The 26768-nt window shown below is 38.6% G+C and overlaps 1 protein-coding gene across 2 annotated transcripts; it reads right to left on the reverse strand.

Annotated features, from left to right (window-relative positions):
- Window positions 1-1665: 1665 nt before the first annotated feature.
- Window positions 1666-26679, reverse strand: tapt1a (transmembrane anterior posterior transformation 1a). Of its 2 annotated transcripts, XM_084009285.1 has the most exons (15): window positions 26477-26679; window positions 24407-24537; window positions 22866-22984; window positions 21736-21768; window positions 18380-18542; window positions 17274-17409; window positions 16654-16751; window positions 16400-16469; window positions 14909-14989; window positions 12466-12575; window positions 12257-12316; window positions 12084-12152; window positions 11830-11906; window positions 10258-10427; window positions 1666-4207 (listed from the first exon to the last, which is right to left on the reverse strand). In XM_084009285.1, exons 1-15 carry the CDS (start codon window positions 26664-26666, stop codon window positions 3909-3911), a joined length of 1806 nt encoding a protein of 601 aa, XP_083865411.1. In that variant the 5' UTR covers window positions 26667-26679; the 3' UTR covers window positions 1666-3908. The 2 variants fall into 2 exon arrangements, with proteins under 2 accessions (XP_083865411.1, XP_083865412.1); XM_084009286.1 differs by lacking the exon at window positions 21736-21768.
- Between the last annotated feature and the right edge of the window lie 89 nt (window positions 26680-26768).

Below are 26768 nucleotides of genomic sequence, written 5' to 3' on the forward strand. Positions count from 1 at the left end.
CATCTGTCCTGCCAACAGGTGCTCTCTGTCTTCCTGACCTTTGACCCCTTTTCCACCCAGAGGGCAGACAGAGGATACCTGAGGTGCAGCACAGAGGGGAGATGTGATTGGTGGAGCAGCGATCAGGTGGGCTTTGCTTCTGTCTCTTTGCACAATAACATCCTTGTGTTCTCTGTGGAGCGCATTGGGGCCCCCGGCTCCTGGGGACAAGGGGACTCCTGTTCGTGAGCCTTTGATCAGTGTTAGTGTGCGCCTTTCTTGTCTGATCACATACACTCAGTAGACCTGCAGATGGGACACGTAAGGAATATACTGAAGGAGGAAATAATGGGATCGGTTGAAGCCTTTGGTAACACTTTATAATGCAGCCCACGGTTTACAGTGTGATGTCGTCGTATGAATCGGGTACAAATAGAGTTCTTAAAATGAGACTATGGGGACAAGCGTGCAACAATTGGGCATTTTGGAGGAAAGAAAGAATACATTATAAGTTACTTACTGGAAAACAAAACTGCAATTTGGGGAATATTGTGTGAACAAAATGTATATTTTATATTCACTTTTAAGCGATTATGTGCAATACTGTAACCCAAAGATACCTAGTATTTACAAAAAATATTAATAAATAGAGTCTACTTTCTTAGTCTGTTTTTCTTCTTCTGTACCTACATTTACAAACCAGCAGGTATCTTATTGGAAGATAATTCATCCACTACAATCATTTAATTGCGGGCTGCGTTCTAAAGCGTTACCAGGACTTCCTCTGTCGGTTCAACAACACAACTGATATAATTGTATGTAATAATACAAATGTTCTCCCTCCTCATACTGCATTCGTCATTCAATTATTTTTGCTTGAGTCTTCTGTATACTGCTGATACCGCACTGTTTATTTAATCTTTTTTAAGTATTGCCATTGTATTGTCGCCTAAGTCTGTCTGATGTACTGGAGTCTCTCCAAGTACATCTACTAGTTCTACTACTAATACTACTGCAGTCCTGTCTTAATAGAACTTCCTGTTAGCAGTGACAGAGCTGAAGCTCATCTCAGTCTTCAGCAGTTATAAGGAGATTAACCCCCTTTAAGAATGTCTGCTGCAGATTTACTCTCCCAGACCTCAGCTCCTCAGCAGACAGTGTAGTCCTCAGCCTCAGGACAGGTGAGCTCACCAATGGTGTAAACCTCCACTTACTGGCTGTGATTTAAAAGAAGGAATACAAATTGTTGACAGAAGCTGTAATCCTGTATTTGGAAATCGTCAAAAAGCAGGAAATGTACAACGAACTACGAATATGTTTGTGTGCAGCCGGACTAAACAACATTTTTAAGTTTCTATATATTAGTTGCCAAATTGTATTTTATATGAGACCTATTTTATCTTCAAGACTGTATGTTGAGGATCCAGACAGATGACTAATCCCAGAAACTGCACCTGGGGAAGTGAATTAAACACACTGATGCTGTATTTAGTAAGTGAAATCTTAGTCACAGTTTCACATCTGTAGGAAGTTTGTCTCATCGTGACTCCAAATCAGGAACCTGGCTCAAAACAGCATAACGTCTGATCCTGTTTCCAAATAGATCCTAAACCACAAAACAAAGCTACATCAGGGGCGACAGACAATTATCTTCTAACTATTGTACTTGTTACATTCAAACAACACACTTAAGAAACAATCTTTTATTAATCCAAAAGGGGCATTTCCATTCAATATCGAGGTAGGAATTAAATAAGGAACCAAACCAAACAGAAACAAAGCAGGCAGTGTACTGGACCATCACAGCTCATATAAGAATACTTTTGCCTGGTCTCCATTGGCCCAGCCATTGGTCCGGTTGTGGTTCAGTGGGACACTCTGACCCTCGGGCTGACAGACCACTACAGGTCCGAGCTCAGGCCAGTGGAGACGAGACATTTCCCAAAACCACATGAAGTGCTGAGGAGATTCAGATTTCATGCATGTAAAATATTATCATATCACAACTGGCAGCTTCAAAAATAGAACACTCTTCCTTATTACAATGGTAATTCACATTATAAACAACATTTCTTTTCTCCAAAACAGAATCAAACAACTCTAGATGTATGCGTGTGTATGTATGTATATATGTATGTATATATATATATTCCTTCTTCTTCCTTCCACTTAACACTATGACAGCTTCTTCCAAAGCAACGTTAAATATGTGTCAGAATGTGGATTGTATAATTAAACAGGGCAGAGAATCAAACAAAATCAGAGTTAAAATAATCACCTACAGAAAACACTTGTTTTTGATTTTCTTCAAACTGACCAGCATTTAGCTGGGTGCCCAATAATTATATCTCGTACAAGTATTTAATTCAGCTAAAACCACTCAGCTTGCTGAACAAAACTATGTAAGAGTAACTTTGTAAAGACGGCACAAAGTATAAAATGCTACACAAGGTACCATAATCGATTTGAGCTACTTGGATCAGATAACAAAAGCCATCAAGTGCTGACACAAATTAAATATTTGGCTGCTGGAAGTTTATGGCCTGACATGCAATTGTAAAACGAATATATTAAAAACAATATATTATATGTTGCACTCAATTGCATTTGAATGGAAGCTAGATGATATAACTGATCTATTACATATTATTTTTATAGATTTTTCATTGCAAATAAGAAAAGTTTCAATCATAGCAAACAATTTTACAAGGTCAGTCAACAAAATGTGAAACACATGCAGAAAAGGCATTTTGTTGCGGAAATATTGCTTCTATTTTCTAAGATGTAAACATTAGAACATTAGGGATGAATGAGAAACATCACCCATCGTGTTTAAGAAAATACAGTCCATCAGTGCAAACATTCTTCTGACTGAAAGAAAATTAAAAAAACATGTTTCTAATACAATGACAGGCTAATTGGTGTTGATGTTAATCCTTGGGATCATGAAGATCCTTTATAAAGAGGGTTTTGGATAATTAATTGATAATTAAAAGATGTTGAAAAATGCTCCCCAAGCAATAACAAAATTAAGATTATGTTTAATTTTTCAGCATATTATTAACCAACTACAAGTTTTCTTTGTTTCTCCTTTCTCCACCTACCGGCATCTTTTGTTAATGTCGTGCACTGACGGGGTCCGTGTTGGCTGTGTAAACGAAAGGCTTGAATTAAAATGACTCCATCGAATGATGCTGGAAAGTAAAATAATGCTGCACTGAGGCACCTTGCAGGTGATGACCCTCAGGTTGGGAACGACCGACTTCAATCCATCATTGAAGGAAGCTTTAAGACACATTTACCCCCTTTATAGCCAATTTCTTCTTTCTTAGCTGAATTGTTGAAGTAAGCTTAGTTTCTGATTATAAAGGATTAGCCATCAGGTAAAAAAAAAGAAAGAAAAAGAGGCAGGTTTTTCTTGCAAATTGTGTTGATATGTTGGATGACACCAAATATTTTACAAAAAAACAGAAAAACCCTCATACTCTTTTAATTAGGTAGCAAAGGAAACACTTGAAGCATGTAGAATGATTCAGGTGTGACCTTTTTTTTAAAGAGTGCTGAGCGAACTGAGAAGTTTCTCTTTCTGGCCCCAGTGCTGCTCAAACAGGAAGTGCTGTGTGCTTTCACACTCACATCCACGCTGCTTCACACATTCTAACTCACACACACATTCACTCACACACACTAACTAAGGTGGCAGCTCATCCTCATGACTTCCACAAGTTTTTCATTTATCTGTCAAACTTTTTGACTTCAGGCTTCAACAACAGCAGAATTGGCTATGTTCACAATAACTTACTGTATTGCTGCTGACTTCAATAAATACTCAGCTTTCTGCTGCTGTTCGCCAAGAGAGCCGGCCTGAAGTGCCCTATGCGCTCAGTCTTTCCTGAGTGGTTCATCGCTACATCGACAGCTGCTGCTGGTCAGTCGATGCGGTTACCACAGATTGTGAAACGATCGATCTCCAGCAGATCTTTCTTGGGAGTCCTGGGCTTCAGTTCTGAGGCTCCTTGTGCCTCGCCCTCCTCTTCTTTGGAGAGCGAAGGTGCAGGTTGTTCAGGTGGTGGAGTTGGGGGACGGCTAGCTGGAGCAGCAGTAGAGGGATCAGTGGCTGCGGGAGGAAACATCTCAGTCCTTGGAGTCGGCTGGGTTGTCACAGAGAGGGAGGACGATGGAGGTGGGCTGCATGGCGTGACGGGATTCTGCTCCATCTTGGATTCACCTGTGAAGAATATTGGGCAAAAATGTAATGCTATGACAAAAAAGGAATAGCATACGGATGAGTTAGGTTGCTCAGCTTCTAAACGGCTTGTGGGCTTTAACACAAGCAGCACGTTAAAGCAGCAGCTTCAGTCCTCATCAGTGTCAAAACAGGATTGTTTATGATAAACTGAAGTAGTTTTTTTATGGCTCTACTACTGTACGAGGTACACCTGAATGCACCATGAAGCCCCTGTGAGCGGCCACTTGCTTTACAGTACAAAGCAACGTGGACACAGTTTCTGTCAACGATCATTGTTTACATAGGTCAAGGGGCAAGGCAAGGCAAATGTTACCACGCCAGTGGCTTCAGGGAAGCAGGAGGATTGTTTCTTAGTAATCTCTGACGACAGTGGTAGCCATGATGCATAAAGTGCAGCTGTAGGCTAACGATAAAAGCTACGCTGTGGCGTCTTTGAAGTGCGAGTAGGTGGTGATGGAGACAAAACACACTGGGAGAATCACAGATTCTGCTTTTGAAAGTCAAAAACTAATTGCCTTTCAAAGGTGGCGTGATCTAAGGGATTTCAAAGGGCACGAAGTTGAAGGGAAGGAGCTTGGTGGAAGTGGGAGGAGCGTGAGAGTTGTAAACATTCAAAATCTGACTTCGATTTGTCGGACTTGCCAACTGGGACTTTAATGAAATATGGACCGTTTCAAATCGAATTGCAGTGCTAGGCAAAAGCTTTGGTCCACGTTTACTTCCAGCTCATACCATTGTCATCTGTTTGCACACAAAATAAAAAAGATACCACGTGTTAATTAATTAAAAAACCCTTTTTATTCCAAAATGTCAAACTCTTCCTTTAACATGATTACCAGATGCTCTACTTAAAAGCATAAAACATGAAACTTAGGCAAAGCAGCAGCACATTGATGGAAGGATATAGTCCACAAACGGGTGTGGTCATGAGCTATGTGGACACAGAAAATCAATTAAGCTGTAGAAAAACGAGAGGTTTATTAGAGATAAGAAGAGGAAGAACATGCAGTATGGGGGAGTCCCAGGGCAATAAGCAACCTACAAGCAGCAATCCTCTGCCTGTAACAGAAGAAGTGAAGGTGCTCTGGCTTGAGTGACAGGAAGTGATTCAACCTGCTGACATACACCCACCTGAGTTTCAAAACAGTGCAGAGCAAGAATAATGAAATGTAGCCAGAAAAGAAAGCTACTGCACAATATTAAGACGAAACACTGCAAAGACTTTTTCACTTTGAGCACGGAGTGAATTAAAAAAACAACCAAACAGAATAATTCATCATATTAAAGAGACTAAAGCAAAGCAGCATTGGATATTAACAAGTCTATAGCTACAGAGACAACCAGCCCAGCTGCTGGCTATCTGGCTACACAAACCTCCAAATCTTACTGCAGACAGCGTTGAACAAACAACCTACTGAGCATATATAGTGTTTGAGTAAGGCATTAATAGAATAATCAGTATGATTGAGGCCATGAACACAGACATGACAGGGCAACTGAAAGTTGAAGAAGTCCACACATCTCTCAGATGTCTCTTTGTTTCAGGTCAACTTAGATTAAGTTGCTAATGCCAGGATCAGACAACACAATACTTGTCTTCTGACTTGATGATTGAGAGATCGGTCTAACAATTATAACAAGGTTTTACAAAACACTTACAGGTAATTACCGTAGTAAGAAACAATATTTTAACAACATTACGGAAAACATTGCATACGTTTTAAACTAGCCAAGGAAAGCAAGAAAAATCTGGAACTCAAGATATTTTGTGAAGCATCCCACAAGCTGCATCGTTTGTTTGGCTATGATTTGATTTGATTTATTTCAAACATGCATGGGTACAAACAAAACAACCATCTCAATAATCAAGCCACTAACAATAAAGTGAACCCAGCATGTCCGAAAAGGAGTAGGATGAAGCATAAGCTTAAAATGACATACAACACGGGATAAAATAAGCAATCGATCTGTTTTGTAGTGTAGGACCATTTATTGGCTCATGAATTGTAGTCTCATCTTCACATTGTATTGTATGTAAAGCTGATCAAATATCAACAATGTTTCCATGGTATGTGTAAAATGAAAGCAGTTACCAGTAGTGATAAACTCATAATCACCCAATTGTGCACTTCTTCCCTTCCCTGAAGGGGGTTTTAACTTCTCCGAGCTCATTGTTTTTACTTATTTAGTATTTGCTTCTGCAACTCAGCTCAAATCTTTCATTAACCCACTGTACAAGATCTGTCAAGCATCAAAGAACAGGCAGACAAGGCAAGTTAGCAGAAAGTTAGGAGCACGTAGCGAACGTAAAGAACCAGATATAACTCTCAGGAGTTAGTGGAGATCTGAATAGAGAGAAAAAGGTTTATATTGCTATGACACGATCTAAACACGCATGTATATAGCTGGAAGTGTAAAAAGGCAACTGTTAACCATATACATTTTATAAGGTAACAATATGCCACTGTGGTGTTTTCACTAAAGTCAATGCAGGTTTGTCAGCAGAAGTTATTTTTTTATTTGATTATTTAATTAGGTTTTTTATTTAGTTTAAGATTCAAGATTGCTTTATTTGTCCATTTGGAAATTTATTTTGGACATAAAGGCTGCCACATAAAAAAAAACATGCATGTTTTATTTTAATTACATCCCTTTCTGTCTGGGATTTAGCATTAACATCTGTAAATGAACTGATGTGGAGTCCTTGAGGGTGCACATTATAAAAGACTGAGAAGAAGTGTTATTCAAATCACATACTGCAGAAGAGTTCTCAACTTGTTTTCTTGAAGATATGTGAGCTTTAATAAAAGTTATCTACCATATGGGGCTTGAAATGGCTGATGTGTATCCACTCATTACCCATTCCTGCCCTCTGGACAAAAACATGCAGTATAGACAGATGGCATATCTAATTTTATGTGAATCCAGATCATTGTAAAGACAAACACATGCAGATGAACATAATGGTGCAGTGAATCCACTGGAGCAGCAGGTGAAGCTGGAGGCACGGACCAAAGTAGCTTAATGTTAGAAAAGTGAACATGTGCTGTGAGGTAGCTGGTTCAAATCCCAGCGGCTAAATGTGTGAAAGCAGAAGCAGAGTCTCATTTACTTCCTATACTCTACACAGGCTATATGTTGGAGTGTGCCGCCTTAAGCCTTGTAGCTGCTGCTTTCTGAGAAACCAGATTCATGCAGGAGCTTTGATGTTTGATATGACATGATGCACCATCAGGATCTTTGTCATTTTAAAGCTCCTGGCTCAGAGCAGCAGGCGGGTCTGAGGCACATAGGAGAAAAGATCTGCAGGGATTTGGCTGTGGATGACAGGGAGACACTGCCACCTCCAAATCTGTGAGTCTGATCACATGTGTGTGTGTGTGTCTGAGGTTTGTCAAGATATTTACATGAATGGTAATGAGGAGCTTCATTAGTAAACATTTGAATACTGGAGTAAGGTTTTGTTTAGTTGTTGATGTCTGTCATATAGGTTGATTTTGAGCACATCCCTGCCTCTAAAGTCCACTATGGTGACAGCTAACAATTGCTTTCATTATTGATGAAAATTATTATTGTCTTGATTAATCCTTCGGCCTGTAAAATGTCACAAAATGAATTTGAAAGAATGCATTGTGCATTTTCTGAAAGTCCAAAGTGACGTCTTCAAATATCTTGACTAGCAATATTCCAAAAATATTCAGTTTACTATCACATACAGTAAGACAGAGAAGAGCTGTGAATCCTCACATTGAGAACCAAATCAAAACATCAAATGCCGTACCTGCTACATCACTATAACGAAATGTCACATTACTGATCGAGCAAGTAGAGCAAAAACAGTAGATTGATCAATTAGTCAAAATAACGAAGGTTTGATCATTTCAGCTCCTCAACAAGATTTGAGTCTATTCCTTGTCTAATATGATTGTGAATTGAATATCTTTGGGTTTTTGCCATAGACAAAATATGTGGCAGATCAATTATAAAAACAATCGTTAATAATTGTGCACTAGTATTAAGTATTAAGTGGGTTAACCATTTTGAATACTCAGAAAGGAATAATTTTATTATTCTCTGGACACATTATGGAATTTGTCTCAACATTAACAAGTTACAGCCCTGATACTCAGGCAGACTTCAATCAATCAATGAATGACTAAAAGGTCATCATTTCTCCATCAGCTGACTGAAGCTCAACACTGAGCTTCTACCAGCTGACACATTCGTCTGGATGCGAATGTCCACTAAATGCCTAAAATGTAAATTAAAATGTCAGCTAAATGCATAAAATGTTAATATAAACATGATTCTTCTCTAAGGCAAAGTGAGTTTGGTAAACTGTGCTCCATGCAGCAGACAAACACATAAAAAACAAAACACTGTTGGTGGAAAATACTCATTAACATTCAATTTGAGTCTTGTGTTTGTTTTCTAAGTATCACTGGAAGACATTACTGTTTTATTACATACAGCATGTCAAAGTGCAGAATGATTGAGTGCAAGGCGAGGGAGCAGAATCCACATTATTCAAGAAAGATAAAATCCCGAGACGTCTCATTTACTGCATATCTATTCCTGGGAACCACCAGGATGCTCTCCACACTTTTCATATGTGCAAACTAAGATGCAACTTCCAAAATCTGTCCAATATTTCAAGCCAATGTTCTGTGATCAACAGATTTTGCGTCATTCACAATAAATAGATTTGATATATTTTCTGTCATGGCATGTGCAGCAGCTGCAAAATCAAATACATTTTTAACATGTCTATGCTGCATTTTCTGTATTTAGATCCAAAATCAAAGTGTCATGTTCACACTGCAGATGACCTCAACTGGAGCTCTGAATATTTCATGCTGAAGGTATGAGTGCACAATAACATCTCAATGTGCCAGCATTTCTTTTTGGATATTGGTTTTTGTTCATTATCATATTTTACTTAGTTTATTATTGTATCTACTGATGAGAACAATAAGAAGGTATTAATCTCATGACAAATACAAAGAAACTTAAATATTTCAGGACTTATTCTGGTATCCTTCGAACCCTAGTACCTATCCACATGGTATAACTAGTGAAGTTATCAAGCTGAGCTGTTTTAATAATCAAGTAAAGTGATTGGGAATAACTGCATCAAGCTGTTTCCTTTAAACTTCCAATTCTAAATATGTTGACATATGGCATATTACATGTTATTTTAAACAGGCGAGAACTTGTTTGGCCATTTGGGGCAGAGGAAAAACAACATTAACATATCACCTTTTAGGTTAAGATGGCAATTTGTGAGTTAACACTTAGTTTACGCGTATTTACACATTCAGCTCGTAGACAGCACCATTATCATCTATTTGCATCTGTGTTGTATCCACTTGATGAATGGAAGTGGAATATTCTCTCTCATTTTGCTCTGTTTTTGGTCTCCACCAAATCATGGGGGACATATCTGTCTCTTTAGCTGGTAACGCTCCACGCTAGTCGCTTCCTGTGTCTGCTTGCTATCTGGTGCTGAGTTGACAGAGCACCCAGGAGTTTGATCTGAGTATATGTGTACATTTCTAATTTCGAGTCGATTGTTGCCAGCTTGTTTTCAAACCGGACAGAATGCAAGTTTGGACCAGTCAGTAAATCTGCCCGCAGCTTCGTTAGCATGTTAGCCAAAGTGGTATTGTCAATGCTAGCTGAAGAAGCATCAACATGTTCGGGTTTTCCGGAGGATTTTGCGGATTTAGAAGTCGTCTTGGTGGGCACAATTTGTTCCTGTAGTCCTTCTATATATTCGTGTCAAAGAGGTCGAACGGCAGTGTTGTCCAAATCTTGCAATTTAAGAACTGTGCAGTGGGAGCTCGGAGAGACACGACTACGCTATACACTCACCCAGATGAAGTCCTCAACCTTTCCCAGGTCATGGAAATTCCATCTTGGAATTCTTAATTTAATGGTGTTCCCCTTTAAGTATTCGGTCATTTGAAGGTACTGAATGGGTTGATGTTGACTTCACAAGATAATAAGTAAAATGGTCCGTGGCTTACCTGAGGGTGTGGGACATCTGGCCTGGTCAGCTTTGCTGGGGGTTTTCCCAGAGGAGGATGGAGCAGTGGAGGGCGTCTCAAACAGTTTGTCCTCCATGTTGGCCCTCTTGACGTAAACACACGACTTCCCCAACAGCACAATACTGTTCAACACTTTAAGTGTAACCAGCCTAAAGAAGGAGAAGGCTGCTAATTAGAGCGTTGCATTTCTGCCCGGAAGAAGTATTTAGTAGATGAAACACTCACACAATTCCACTTCTTCTACAGTTGAAATTATTGAATGATTAAAAACAATGAAAACATGACAAAGCATTCACAGCTCTAATGTAGACTTAGTTCTGTCTATTTGTTGATGGAAGCTTTAATTGGCAAAATAAAACAATGACAGAATATTGTAACATTTAAAATTTGCATTGCCTGCTATTGCAGTCATGATATTAAAATCGCAATCACACTTTTTTTTTTTTTACCAGTTTGGTTAATGGATTCAGCATGAGATATAGATGTTGTTATGTTATATATATATATACATATACACACACATAAATAAATATATATAATGAGTATTGTAGTTCTTGTCATAACTGAACAGCCTATTCCATCTTTCTTGTGGTTATTCAGTGCTAGCATGTAGCAGCGTGATTGTGGTCTTGAGCCTCAGTTACAATGAATCTCTTCTACCATCTGGTTACGATCGCCACGGTTCCCATCCCACCACTGACATCGGGATGTTGATGTGTACCATCCTACTCTGTTCAGGGCTTCGCTATGAGGCTCTGACACTGTGCTAGAAGAGAGACAGACACATTTGGGTCTGTGGACCACTGCTCGCTGTGACAGGGCGTTTCAACTGAGCGTGTGTCAGCGCGACTGAGTCTTTGCCAAGGCAGAGCGGTCTGTTGGGCCAGAGTTATTTATAAATCAGGGGGTGGGGGAGGCCAGAGATGGCACTAGAGATGACAGCATTGTATTCTTCACCCTGAGGTAAACTCTTCAATGGAATGAGCTCAATGAGATCCAGCAAATGTGAGTGAGCAAGGCAATCAGCAGCTCAGCACAGGGAGAACGTGAGGGCACAGTGTTAATACTTATATAACTGTGTGTGTCTCTGATTCTCTGTGTGTGTTTATTACAATGCCTGCATCCCTTAGTGTGCTGTATGTATACAGCCCGTGACAGTCTATGTATATATTCAACACACTGTACGAAAAAAATGGAACATTTAAATTTATATATGACTACATTATTCCAGTGTTAAGATAAAAGAAGTGGAGATAATATATACTCTCGATGCTTCATGTTGAACTTCGATAAGAAGAGAGAGGGAATAACAACATAACTCAAAGTAATGAGCATGAACAACCAAAATTATTTTCAGCATTTAAATCTCCTTTTGAGCTAGATTTTTACAGTTAAATGAACATATATGCAGCATATGGGAAATGAAAAGGCCAAGTACAGCAACATAAAAGCTGAAAAGCTTGCTCTATTTTAAATGCTGTACAGGATGATCCACAATAAACTCATGTAATAAGTAATACATTTTCAACAGTATAACTCAAATAGTCTTACCCGAGATAGCAGAGGAACACACACGTGTATGAAAGAGCTCCTTGCACCTTCACCGAACTCATTACCACCCGAATAAGCTGTTAAAAACATTAAAATCCAAATAAATACGTAGTTGATAAAATATAAACCAAAAAAAATTAATCCATCAGGCAGCTAGTACAAGTTTCTAGGAAGTTCTGGTTAATGTTTATGTGCCCATGACTAACTCTTTTCTGGTATTTAGTGTCTGAATAACAGAGTGCAGCCTTTCTTACCAGAACAGCCAAAGGCAGAGGGATGAAGCCCATCCTCCGGGCGACTGAGTCACTGTAGTCTGTACAAGCCTACAGACAAGACAAGCACACATTACAGAACTCCTCAAAAACCGCATTGATTAGCTGCGTAGGCTCAATGCTTTCTATGTTAGTATAATGAGACAGCTGCTTACATTCTTCTGTCTGCTGCTGACGAGATCAAAAGCCAAACTAGCTCTGTATTCACTGTACACCTGGGATAGAGACGAGAACAGTAATGGATAGGGGAGGAAACACGTCTTAAATAGGAAACAGATCACATTTATTTATTTAAAATACAAATATTGTGTGTGACAAGTCATTAGTTGGTGAATGAGGCTATTCTAAAAATCTAGAAACTTACTTCTGCAGTGATATCGTTGAATTTGGTGATGAAAGCATGTTTAATGATGTCAACAGCAACTTCAGAGGTGACGACCATGAAGACATCAGGGAACAACACCCACAGGTGGTCTGAGGGAAGGAAAATGGCACAAGAAACTTTGTGTTATACGTAAATCATTTTAAATCTAACTTGTGAGAGAGTGACCATGATCATCGGTCCCTGGTAGAGGTGTAACGATTCATTCGATTAATCGATGAATCGATTGTCAGTCCTATAGATTCTACTAAATCGATCTGCTAAAATAAATAAATAGAATGAATCGTTTTGGCTTCACCAATAATCGATATAAATGTATTTAATCGTATGAATCGTGATTCTTACTTATGATTAATGTTTTAATACGTTTAAGACACTCTCTCCCCTGCCAGCATGTAGTCTACTGAATAATGTTCAAAATAACTGAGCAATGTTTCATTACATTTTTGTATTCAGAATAAAATATTATGCAGGACTACTTTTTTATAGAATAAATATGTTATTTTTCACCTTTCAGAAGAATACAGATAGTCTCACTTGCATTATTGCATGTTTATTTCATGGATATAGAATTTTGGTTACAAGTTACTGAATCAAATCGTGGTTTACAGAATCGAATCGAATCGTTACAACAACAAAAAAAATCGTCCTTGAATCGAATCTCCAACTACTGTATCGTTAATCGAATCGAAGTGAAGCCAAAGATTTACACCCCTAGTCCCTGCTGGGCATTGTCTACATCCTGTCCACAACATCACATTGCAATGTCTGGTCTTAAACCATTTCTGTTTGACAAGGCTTTTTAAGGAAGCGAGGGAAACACTCAATTTTACTCTGCTATTTATCTGTTCATATTTTCTTAGCATTTTTATGTATTCTTTTTTGTTCTCATCCCCTGCAGGGCCTGTCTTTTTTAATCTTGTGGACTTCTTGTCTGTATTTCTATTGCACTTAAATTGTAAATTGCCTTACAACAAACCAGGGAGTAGATACAGATTACTTTTGTTGGCCGATGTTGACAATCGCAGTTAGTTGTGTGGACTGCCCACTTTTGACATATTCTGATCTAAGATATTTAATATGGTGACACTTAAGTTACAATAGTTTTGCTAGTTTTGCTTATATTAGCCAATTGGAGAAAGAAGAGTCACAGGGGTTAAAATATTTCAAACTCTATATATTTTTTGGACACTTGGGGACAAGGGAACAAGCAGAAAAACCATCACTGACATTAACAGTTTTAAAGGTTGTACCATGTTAGCAACACATGTCCACTTCAACCTCCCTTTAGCTCCCTAACAACTGCTGTAGCTAATTCATGGCTGTGAGACTGGACAAGAAATAGCTGGAAGAAGACTGGAAAACGCTTCATAGAGCTGAGGAGAACTGCTGAGTCAGATCTTTGTCAGTTTGCCACTACGAGCCATCACACATGTCAAATTTGATCCAACACAAATACATTCATTTGTGCAGTTCAAATGTAATAATCTTAAAGATTTCAATTTTTTAAAATGTCTTTTAAGTCACTATCTAAAGGTGAATGAGGTAACACAATAGTGATGGATCCTAAGGCCCACCAGTGAAAGCCCTAGCATTTGCTGCATTACGAACTGAGTGGCGGTTGTAACATTCCCAGGAAAACAAAAACCCAAGCAGTGATTTCTGGGAAGTGAGATCCAAAAACACACCTGCAATTACCATTTATCACCATGTGTGACACCAAAGAGATCTCTAAGACTAACTTTTGAGTAATAGCATTTCTATTCAGTGCATGAGTTTTCTAATGCAATGATTGAAAAAATAAACAAACAAACAAATGAAATTTACTATACAGATTTGACTCTCATTTCATCAACAAGGGTTTAGCAGGTAATTAGCTAAAATCAGATGCTTTGATTCTGTATAATGTAAACAAAGAAGTGCAGGAACCACCAATGTACATTACTGGGAACTGATTTGTTCACCTTGTAGCTCTGCTAGTATTAGCACATCAGTGTTATGATTCCAGCTGACAGGCCATGTCTGTCATCTACTGTGTGTTCTGGCTTTGAGACTGACAGGAGGAGCTGAGTGTTTTCAGACGGCTGTCACCCAGAAACACCCAGCTCTCATCCTTCACTCTGCTCCGCCTCATTCACGCTTTACTGGAAGAGACAACGATCCCCAAGGTGGTTTACAGTGGGTCAAACAAAAGGAGATGCTCAGCATATTTTTCTGAATTTTTTTACCATAACAAGTAGTACTTGTCAAGTACTGACGGGAAATATGACTTTCAACACTGAAGAGTTTTTCAAATAATCAGCTTTTGAAATAGACAAACTACAGTGAACAAACCATGGGCAGCACACTGTCACTGTTAAATATACTAGAATATAAAAAGTAATCCATTAAAGTGCAGTTCTAGTAAAAAAACAAGTTGGTAAACCTGGATTCCATGAGAACTGCTCCATGTTCCTGAGACAAACGATGAGCAGGAGAACGTAGCCGGTGAACCGCTCCTTGATATCTGCAGGATCAAATACACACATGCAATTACGATCTCTTAACTGTGTTGCATTCACGTTGCATTCACCCACATTCGGTATTGTCTTACTGAATTAATCCGTTGAAGCAGGTTGTGTTAAAAAGGTTAAATGAGATCTGTCAGTTTTACTATGCTTTGCTAAAAAAGGTGCTATGATATAAGCAGCACAGTCACAAGGCTTGTAGTCTGATCACTGTATTGCATTCTTTAAACATCCATCTACTATCATGTAATGTATAAAAACACAGATGTAAATGTTTAGCATGCCATCATGCTCGTTAGCACAACGCTCAGCTGCATAAACAGGAAATCTTACATAATGTGAGTAAACTGCAAGAGGGAAACAGCAGCTGATTTAGGGCCCATTTTCTTCTACTGTAGACAGTAATGACTGAGATAAAAAATAAATTAATACATGCTGCCTCTGGGAATCAAAAGGGAAGTACATTTAATATATCTGTATTGTTTGAACATTAAAGGCAAATGGACAGATTCATAAAATGTATGCAAATTAACTGTTTTACTTGTGTTATTCCTTGTTTTGAGTACTTTTACTGCTTGCTTAACAAAAATCAATCAAATGTGTTGAATACATGTCAGTCATATATCCATCCAAAAATAAACTGCCAAAAAGCACATGATTCATCTTCATGACTAGCTCAAAATAAGCTTTTTAAAAAAGAGAAAGTGTCACTTATTTAACATTCAGCACCAGGTCCTAATTTAGCTTGTTTTGTCAAACAACAGTACAAAACCCAAATACAGGTTATTCAATTTGTGATACACAGTACATCATAAGTATATGTACATACATGTACATATAAAAGTGGCCTCTTTTATGCAAATGAGCCTCACTGGCAAAAACGTCCCATTGGGAATTGGTGGTAAACTGAAACACATTTATAAGGACCATCTGCTCAAACTAATTTATTTGGGGATGCACTGAGAATTGTGTCCTGGAAAATAAATTAATAAAGCTCTACATGTCATTTTTGAAAATACATTACAAAAACTCAGTGGTTAACTTTTATGGGCATGTTTGTGCTGTAGTATTATAAGCACGATATCTTTCTGAAACGGCCCTCGAGATGGACCCTTGATGCGTTATTCATGGTGCTATCAGCTGCTGCAATTATTTATGAGTATGCCCCTCAGTCTCTATGAGTTTTATATTCTATTATATATTAATAAGTATTTAGTTGTCCAACTGTGAATTATAGACTAACAACATCACACCAGAGTTGAAATAATACATTATGTAATGATTTTACAAATTCTGAAAAAAAAAGTGAGATATTTTTTCAATTTAAGCACAGAAGTATGTCTTTGGGTCTCTTGCTCTTTTCAATACTTGAAATAATGTATTAAATGTGTGATTTATCAATATCTCACCACTGTTGGACATCTGGAATAAGTTGTTCTTCTCAAATTTTTTGAACACACTTCCTTTGATCTCCACAAACTGTGATTGAGAGAACAGAAGAACATAGAAAGAAATGCAGTTAGAAGCATATATGATCCACAAAATAACAAATTATCCTTAATCAGGCATTTGCTGTGTACTGCAATATTATCTGCAAGTGTTTATGTTTGTGTGTGTGTGTGTGTGTGTGTGTGTGTGTGTGTGTGTGTGTGTCTGTACTGACGTTGTTGGACATCATGATGGTGAGCAGCGACTTGTTGTGTGAGTTGAAGGCGACGTTTAGGGTGGAAGCTTGGACCATGATGAGGATGGCATGGAGGACTGAGGAAAAGCCACTCAGGAAAACGACTGATTTAAAAAACATTTCAGCACTGAATGTCACGTCATCAACATGTAATTAAAAGTATGCATCGTAATAGTCAGAGAGACAATCTTCCAACAACATATCCTTTATCACAGCCCTCATCCCTGCTCATTCACTGACGTTCACTCTGTTTCGTACAATAAGTCATTTATCCATAATCAATATAAAAAGATCAAACATCAAACGCATAACTTGAAGTACATTATGCAAGCTCAAGAAAACCATACAAATATACTACTGTACTGAGCGGGTTCAGGTCCCTTTGTCTAAATTTGTGTCTATTAGTTCTGGTCCGTCTGTCTCATTGGAAGAAAATCAAAACAAATGTCATACTGGTGTCTGTCAGCCAAGTGATGCAGCACTTAAAGGACTCATTTATCTTTTTCAGTATTCACAAAAATGTAATGAGCCTGTGACTGAATGCCATCTGTGAAACATTAAACCCACATTTCGGCTGTAAATTTGAACAAGAAGGATACAGACATAAAAGACGGCCATCAAGAAGTGAGGAATGACTCCTATACTGTCTCTTTTGCGTTCTTTGGGTTCTGTGGCCGTCCAGTAGAGAGCGTCCAGGATGTCTTGACCAAAGGAGGAGAAGAGGCGGTCAGCCACCTTACGAGGAATGACAGATAAGATCCAAACTTATTGATCATGGAATGTTTTTCAACCAGAAGATAGATTTATTTCCTCCTATCTACATGAATGCATCTTGTGTTTTGGTAGCTGTTTGCTTTGTTCTTTTTTGAGACAATATCACACCCTTTCATTGAACTGCATGTGATTATCTCTTGGTGGTCCATCACAAATAAAAGTGTCTTCCAATGACAATAAATGTACAGTCTGACATCTGCACCTTTTGCCACAACATGAGGAATATTCTACAATTCTGGGTGATCTCCAGGTTTTAAACAATACTTTTTCACTTTGAAGGCCTGACATTAATGCAGTACTATGGGTGATCATTTTGTAACTTTGTAACAACATTTTAAATAAACCAATGAGCATTGCACTTAAAAGCAGAGTAGGTCATTTGGAAAAATCACAGAGACTTCTGTTCAAGCTGCTCCCCCAGAACGACAAACAAGCACTCGAGATCGCCTGAGTGCACGCAATCAGGGAGTAAGCATTGACTGGCAGGCCGTCCATTTATTTTCTCCGGCCCAAGTTTTTGATTGGACAAGGTTTTTACAGTCCTGCCATAGGCACAGATAACATTTTTTAATTATGGCACAGCATTTAATTAATTCATTGCTATCTGTATGTTACGAGGATTTCAAGTAATATAACAGAAAGTGTTTCTGAATAGAATACTCAACCTTTAACCTATTCAGCTCACTACAAGCAGGCGCTAACACAAACGTGTTTTCTTATTTAAAAACTGATCAGAAACAAGTTTTCATTCTAGTGGCTAGAACTATGTACTGCACACTGCAAAATGGACATTCAGAGAATCATTAAAAACACTAATAGAAAACTGTGAATGAACATGAATGTTCTAAACCTGCTAGGGTCAGCCATGTTGAATTACACACCGTTCTTGTACCAGTAAATGTCAGGAGTGTGCGTATAAAAAGTGAGGTACCTCCAACATGTTGTAGATGATGTAGAGTTTGATGACAGACTGTCCTCGGATCAGGTGGTACATCATGGAGTAATCGACATAATGCATCATGGAGAAGCACAGCACCATGATCAGACCCTTCAGCACGTCACATACCTGCGCTGGTTGCAGCAGTCGAGACCCGCTGACCACACACACACACAACACACACACACACACACCAAATTTATTATCTGCATTGAATATAGAAACACATTTACTAACATTCTTGTGTACTAGAACATATAGTTGCATGCTGATAGTGCAGTGTATATCCATAGTGTATATGCTTAAGTTGTGCACACAAAAAGGGTTATATTCCCTGCATGAATAATAAGATGTATTTGACCCAGATTGAACGTGCACGTTACTGCTTGAAAACACATAGATGACAATAAGTGCATTCAGCATTACTGACTACTGCTGGCTATTGAGGCTCTAAACGGTCCCTGCTATTCATACCATGCTATGACACAGAAGGTCAACACATACGGGAATAATAATACATTTCTGTTCAAAATGACATATCCCACATACAGCAAAACTATTTGGGTAGTGATAACACAATATGAAATATTAAAATTGTATCCGCTTTATACAAATCGTTATCTCATTCATATGAGATTTATCTCCTTTTAATATATTTTTGTTATGTGCTTCTGGTCTTATAAAGATCCATCCTTTGTTGTTCTTATCTAACAAATAGACAGCAGGTAACCAACAAAAACTCCTATGTGTTTGAGCATCTATCTATGTGGAAATATTGATTTTTTTTTACCAAAATGGGTGCTTTTTTTAAAGATTATTTTTTTGGGGCTTTATTGCCTTTTGAGTAGAGCAGCTGGAGAATGTCAGCAAAGGGGGAGATGCGTCGGCATTGAACTCGGCCAAGGACTCAGCCTACATGGTTGTCACGCTCTACAGAGTGAACTAGAGGTCGCCCCGGGGTGCAGCATTTTGGACAGAAATGTTAAAATGGTGTTGGGTGAGCAAATTAAGTGGTATGAAACACATAGGCTAAGCAGTCACATACCGCAAAAAAGGAAAAGCGTGTCTTTTAATGGGTAGAGCAAATTAGGAGGAGGGCAAATCCATAGGAGCGGTTATTTCGTATTTACCATGGCAGGGATAACCAGGAAGGGCCAGAGAGAGAGCTTAACTATTAAGACATCCTGCATATTTACATGTCAGCTGGGTAACTGGAATACATGAAACTACCACTAACCACAGCAAGAAGAATATGTTTCATCCACTCACAACAGAGGCTTCTGTTACTGGCTATAATTACAAACATTATGGTTCTCATACAGAACAGGGACCTTCTACCTGATGATATGGCCATACAGCTGGCTGTTTATTTTACTGCATTGCCACAAAGACTACAGTGTACAGGTTCCCCATTAAATCACTTTAAACCACACAGACTCTTACTTGAGTAACTCACTAGAGCACAAGACATGGCAGGACAACAATGAGCTACTCTAACAGCCACCGTTACCTTACTTTAGTAGCTGTTGATTAGTCTTGCATCACAACAACAGGGCTACTGCTCCTCAGCTTGTTACACTTTGATGAGAGAGGAAAATAAGTCATGTTTGTGACGGAAGAAAAGGGGGGCTGAGGGTGTGCAGCTATTTTAGGAGCCGATTTAAAACAGAGTGATGAGAAATGGCCTGAGTTTGGGTAGATGTGTAAATGAGCTTAATCAAGTGTCTTCTGAATTGTGAGCAGCTGTGAAGAGAACGGGACGAGAAGAACCTTTGTCTAAATCATAAACGACAATGATTGCCTTCATAACCAAAGATTATTATTGGGTTTTGTTTGAATACACTGAATTTACATCGAGTACCACTTGTGAGGTGAACTAACATAAAAGGCATTAACCTTATTGTTTTGTCTTACATATTCAATTTTCATTCAATTCATGATTCGGATTAGATATCAGGAAGGCTTCTCCATGACATTGAAGATTTCTGGTGGTTTGTTTTCCTGAAGCTACAGCTCCATCCAGTGGTCCCATCTGTATCCTCATTCATGGAAAACAGGCATGGCTCAAAAATAATAACTAAAGCGTGAGGGCTGCCGTGAATGATCCATTTATGAATTTTGTTTTTCCCCACAAGATGTAAAGTGTTGTTGTTCAGTGTTCAATGTTCAATAATTTACAATAAATGAGTAAAGATTTAGTGCACAACGACAAAGTGAGCTGTAGAAGAAGATAAAAGAGAGGTACGAGATAGAAGAGAGAGGTAAGACATAAAGGGATAGAATTAAATATATGATAAAACAGGATAACTGCTGGGGGTAGGGGGGGATATGAAGTAAAGTTAGTAAAATAGTTGGGCTGTACCTTACCATTATGTCTATGAGTTAATGTATAATATAATTGTTTAGTCTATAAAAGATAGAAGAAAAAAACGTACCCAAATTCCAAAAGCCTTAGGTGATGTCTTATTTAGTTTGAAAACCAAGGGATTATATATTTTTTTCATATAAAAATAAAGGCAAATCCTCAAATTTAGGAAGTTGGAATTTAGATTAATCAATCCAATCTGCAAAATTGTTGCTGGTTAATTTTCTGTCAATTATCTTTTCCTATAATGGATTAACAGCATTACTCTCCTCTTAAAAACATGCAACGGCAAGCAGTTGCTTTTGTATTCAGGTGGTCAAGGTGCTGATGCATCTTATCCCCGACATGTGAGACGCACGCGGCTCTCCGGGGACAAGCTGCTGGTAGTGTAGCCTACAAAGCAGTCTTCACTATCTCTATCCTACAAGCATTATCTCCATAACACACGGGAATATTATGTATGTTTCAGTGCAGTCGGCGATGTGCTGCATCCCAAGTAGCCATCGCTATGTGACATTATGTATTAGCCTGATAGGAACTAAGACTGCACCAGAAAAAGAAGAGAAAGCTTGATTTCTGATGCAAAACTTGTTAGAGAAGCCAACCTGCGACCTGCAGAGCAGCTGGGGGTATCTGTGCAGCAACTGACTTAAAGATAAATGAGCCCCATACTGCTCCAGAGGAGCTGTACAATAAGCATGCCCTCCAGTTTAAGCATGTGCAGCTGCTGTATGATAAGCGGCTTGGTGATGAGAATGAGCATGCACTCTCAGCAAACCTTCCCGGGATGAGTTTGAAAACAAACACAACCCAGACTTATGTGGAACCAACATGGCTGTTGTGGCTCAGAGAATGGAAAAGAATGATGTGAGAAGCCAAGCTAACAGACACCGTAGAGATGAAGAGGTACTAGTGAATGGATGTTGAGGCCAGTTCAGGACAGAGATAACATCTATAAAGCCTTGATAAGCTTTAGGGAGCATACCTGCTTCTTCTGCAGTAGGGGCATGTGCGTGCCCTGCAGGGGGGAGGAAGGTGAGGGGAAGAATCAGAGAGAAGGAGAGGTAGGCAGATGGACGGGTAGTGTCCATCAGGAAGGTTTCTGTATGTGTGTGTGCGTGTGGGTGTGTGTGTGTGTGTATCTGTGTGTGTGTGTGTGTGTGTGTGTGTGTGTGTATATATATATATATATATATATATATATATATATAGGCCTTTGAAGTAACAATACTACAGTGTGAATGTATTCTGTTGCAGGTAAAACTCCTGTATTCAAAATCAAGTCGCTGTACAAAACTATTCAAATCAAAAGTAGTACCAAAAGTAAAAAGTACTCACTTTGCATAATGGTTGCATAATTTCAGAACTACAGATATTATATTATTGTTATCAAATTAGTGGTGCATGCATTTGGTCATCACTTGAATGTTGCAGCTGACAAGGGTGGAGCTAATTTATTAATATACAATGTATTAGTTGATTTAGATTTTGTATTTATAATCTCTATCTGCAAAGTAACTAAAGCTGTCAAATGAATGTATACTTTGCATTGGCATTTTGGTGAATGTGTGTTCAAAGTGAAACGGCTGTTAATGAAAACATACTTCGCGGAGGATGACAATTGTCTAAAAGCTACATTGTGTATTGAAATGTTATTGTATTTTCCCCTCATTTTCCACATCTTTTGTACAAAGCCAAAAAACGTATCAAGACCTGGAAACTCCATCAAATCAATTTCCACACCTGCAGAGTCAAATCTATATATAGCCCTTCGACTGGATGGTAAGAGGTAGGAACCGTAGTTAGACAAACCTTGACAGCAACAAGTGATGGACAGAAAGACATTTACCAGAATGTTTGCTCCATGTGGAAGAGCAGCTTGACAGCAGTGTGTGAGCAATTAAAGTTCAATAATTTATTCAGAAGGTTGTAGACATTTTTTCACCCCTGAATGATACAGATTTATACCTGAGGCTTGTGTGTAATTGTGTTATTTTATTATACTTTGAATGTTGGTTCATGTTGAGTGTTTCTCTTCATATGCAGGTGCAATGCATGCATGAAGTTTTCTTTGGTGATGTTTACGGCTAGGAGAGTGTGTGATCAGGCTCTGACCTGAAGCCACAACATGGCAGGGTGAGGAGGCGGAGAATGGCCAGCAGCACCCTGAGGGGCAGCAGGGTGAAGACGTACAGGAATGCGTCCACACACAAGAAGAAGCCAAAGGTCATCAGCTGGAAAAGTCACAAGGAAATACCTCCAAGTCAAAGAATGATTATCAGCATGGAGACAAAATCAAGTTAAACAATCACCATCAGTGGGAAAGACTGTACAGCCTGCAGACAAATTTAGTCATCATCTTTCAGTATTTCTCTGTGACAAATAATAAAATTAAATTGAGGTCATGGGATCACATCTAAGAAGGTCACATCTTCTTTCCAAGGGAGGAAAAGAGAGGTGAAAACTTATAACCACCTCATGTGACACCAAAATAAAAAAAGACCAGATTATGCAGCAGGCACATACCTTCACAGTTCCCCACAAACAAATAGCCATTGCCTTTTCATTTTTCAAAGACGTAAGCTTAAGCCAGCTAAGTCTTCTTACTAACTCTTGTGAAGGGAGAAAGATGAAGTCACTGAGGTAAGTGTTGGTAGAAGCTGGTGGGAGGGTTTGTCTCTCATTGGTGGATTCTATGTGACTCAGGTTTGTCTGCAACACAGTAAAGCCACTGAGGTGCTTTATGTTTACACACATTCCTCTCTTGCCCCCAAAGGAAAAACCAAGCTAGTAAGAGCTAGTCTGGGCTCGCTTGTTCGGATAAATCTTTGCAGAGAGGGGGTCTCAACTCTAGGAACAATAAACAAAGGAATAGTTGTACGTTTTTTTTTTTTTTGATAATTATTATTTACTAAATTGAGTTCTTTTTTTTTTTTTACTTGGGTCAGTGTTTTTACTGGTCATTTTCGATAATAATTGCAAAGTATGTCTTCCAAACATTCCTAGAGAGAGGCAGCACAGTTCAGATTAATCCACATTTCATGTTTCAACACTGCCACCTGGTGGCTCATCAGGAGAGCAACATAAATAAACTGGGGTCAGTGAGAACATGGCAAAATAATAAAATGTTTTTCTGTTATATTGTTATGAATAAATCAATAATTTGTACAAAATTGTTCAAAATATGTATGTATGCACATGTGTGTGGGTCCTCGATATTGAAACTAATGATTATTTTCATTACTGATTAACCTTTTGGGTATTTGTTTTTTTTTAGTCAGCGTGTCAAACATACACAATGACGAATACAACATCACATACAACAGTCTAGCGTGAAATTGAATAAAATGCTAATAAAAAACATTAAGTTCTAAAGATTGATAATAATTTATAATGATATTAATTGGAGAAGGCAAGCTGGTTATATTTTCATTTGTGAAGCTTTTCCAACAAACCTTTGGTATTTTTTTTTTTTGACTTCATAAATGACAAAAACAATTAATTGACTTCAGCATGTCTCGGACTGAGAGTTAAGGGCTGACTGAGAGCTGTAAACTGAGTCAAATTGCAGGAGCAGACAGATGGAGGTAAATGAAGAGAAAGAGGGCAGCTGAGTTCAGGACTTGTATTATAAATATACTTGCAATATAAAGTACCTTCTCCAGCTCTTTGGGAATACGCATGCATGTGTAAACTCTCTCTCTGCGCTCGGTGTACTTTGCCTCATTGTGTTCCAGGAAGTAGCCTCTGGTGAGCTCTGCGCTAATGAAGCGAGTCAACGATGGATCTGGAAAAACATCAGGGAACCAGTGTTACCACAAGGCCATTGTATGCAACAATTACAACCACAGCTATCAACACAATAAGAGCGCCAGAGTTTCTAGTGACACACTGCAAATGATAGAGAAGAAGGAAACTCTTAAAACTGGAGGTTTAAAAACATTCTTAGCTCAACGTTTTATTTAATGCACCATCATTACATCTTTATAAAGGCTGAACATGCAAAATTAACTTCTTTGTGATATACAGTTGGTTTTGTCATGCTAACATGTAGCAGTGTAAGTAAAGTGGTAATGACAAATAAATTTGCCTTGTAAAATACTGCCTGTTTACATCAAGAGAAGCATTCTACATATTTAGACATAAAAACTGAAAAAGTGACTCCATTAATGTATTAGAAACTCTTTAAAGAACGATTAGAGGCTCTTCAAATGAAATACATTTAATTCAATACATGTCCACTGTGTTGAAATTACTTCCACTTGACTTGAACCTGTGAGATCCTGTCAAACAAGGCAAGCTTAAACATCACGTGACCTAACAGTATAATGTTGATTCAACAGGCAACAGTTTTGCTGTTAAAGTTGCGCACAAAGCTGTTCATGTTGGAGTTCAATGGAATTTAAAGAAATCAAAAAAGTCTCATATTGTAAGGTACATTCAGCACAACAAGCATGCATGGATTACAAATACAGTTAATGGTCACATAAACAAGGGCCCAAGAACCTTGTTGCATAATTAATTATATTTTAATGTTCCCTCTTTTGTGAATTTGCTCAGTGACAGTTAGTATTTGTACTTTACACCGCCCAATATTTATTCAGTAGTGTTTACTTAACATCAGATGTGCCCTTTACTTGATTAGATAAATTGTCAATGTGCCGGGTTAAATGGGGATCAATGGTAACATGTGTGACATGTAAATCTGTGACTCAATGAAGAGTTTCAGGCATAGCTTTCCACTCTTAAAGGCTTTTATCTGACTTATTATTTATGAACATTTTTACATAATAAGGACAGTGAGCAGAAAGCAAACAAGTATGAGATCATGGGATGAGCAGAACAGTACGGTACCCTTTTTTTAATAGCTGTTACTAAACATGGTGCCACTCTAGTATTTAAAAACAGAGTAAACATTTTGAGATTTTTGTTAACATGAAACTGTGACCCATCAGTTTTCTCTCAGACCAAATAATGACAGCTGATGTGTGACTACAGTAGGTCTGCAACTAATGATTTTCAATATCTGCCTATTATTTATTCGATTCATTGGTTAACTCACTTGTACATAAAATTATAGAAAATAGTGAAACATTCCTGTCACGACACAGGTGTTTCGTATAAAACAAATCATTTAACCATCATATATTGAACATGAGTAGCCCTAACATGTAATTACCCTCTGTGTTTATTTTCTTTACACCTATCGCGGTTTGTGATAATAGTTGGTCAAAAAGTTTGCCGGGGCAGTAGAGGTCAAATTAATCAGGTCACATAATGTTACTGGTGACAGAATTTGGCGTAACACCTGTTAAGCATGATTTGTGTCGTCTCCGTAGTGAAAACTGCTGTCAGACAGAGTAACTTGACTATATTACTTAACGTGCTGCTCACTGAACTTCAAGCAGACCTGCAGATTACCTCCAGGCGTGAGTAGAGTCGCTAGACAGTGACAGAGACCCAGAAATAGTGTTTACTGTCTCGGTTACTGAGCGGTTGCTGAGCCAGTAGATGTGTCGCTCTGACTGAAAGGCTAACTACATACAAACACACTGACAGCTCAACTCAGCTTTGACAACACAACGCTCCTCCTGAAGCTCGTGTAACGTAATTAAAAACAACTATTACTACATGTATGGGTCACCACAGAAACACTGCTAACAGTCAGCAAACTAAAACAACTGACGTTCCTCAGCGTCAGTAACGTCGGTGGCTCCGACCATTACCTGCCGTTTGCTCCCGTTGCTGCCGCCTGACAGCGCTTATGTCGTAAAATCCCAACGTCTCTGGCAGTTCTGGGGTTATACCGATTTTACCCGACTTGCGTAAATCATCCCACGGCCGTTTCTGTCTCTTCTTTAGCTCAATTTCGGCTTCTTTCTCCTCTGACAGCTCGCTGCCCAACAAGTCCGCCATCTTTACTGTGGCCGCGGCGTCGCCCTGTGCAACGTCACTGCATTGTGGGTAAAACCCTGAAAACAAATGACGTCACAGCGGTGGACGTTACGAAGCACATTC

Source organism: Eutrigla gurnardus (assembly GCF_963514095.1).
Source record: "Eutrigla gurnardus genome assembly, chromosome: 5".
NCBI lineage: Eukaryota > Metazoa > Chordata > Actinopteri > Perciformes > Triglidae > Eutrigla > Eutrigla gurnardus.

What these genes read in the sequence shown, in the direction of transcription:
- tapt1a (XM_084009285.1), bottom strand. Translation starts at nt 26,666, where the DNA reads ATGGCGGACTTGTTGGGCAGCGAGCTGTCAGAGGAGAAAGAAGCCGAA. An exon ending in TTCCCAAAGAGCTGGAGAAG is followed by an intron (nt 22,985 to 24,406) that starts GTACTTTATATT and finishes TGACTTTTCCAG; the next exon opens with CTGATGACCTTTGGCTTCTT. An exon ending in CTCTGCCTTTGGCTGTTCTG is followed by an intron (nt 11,907 to 12,083) that starts GTAAGAAAGGCT and finishes TGTTTTTAACAG; the next exon opens with CTTATTCGGGTGGTAATGAG.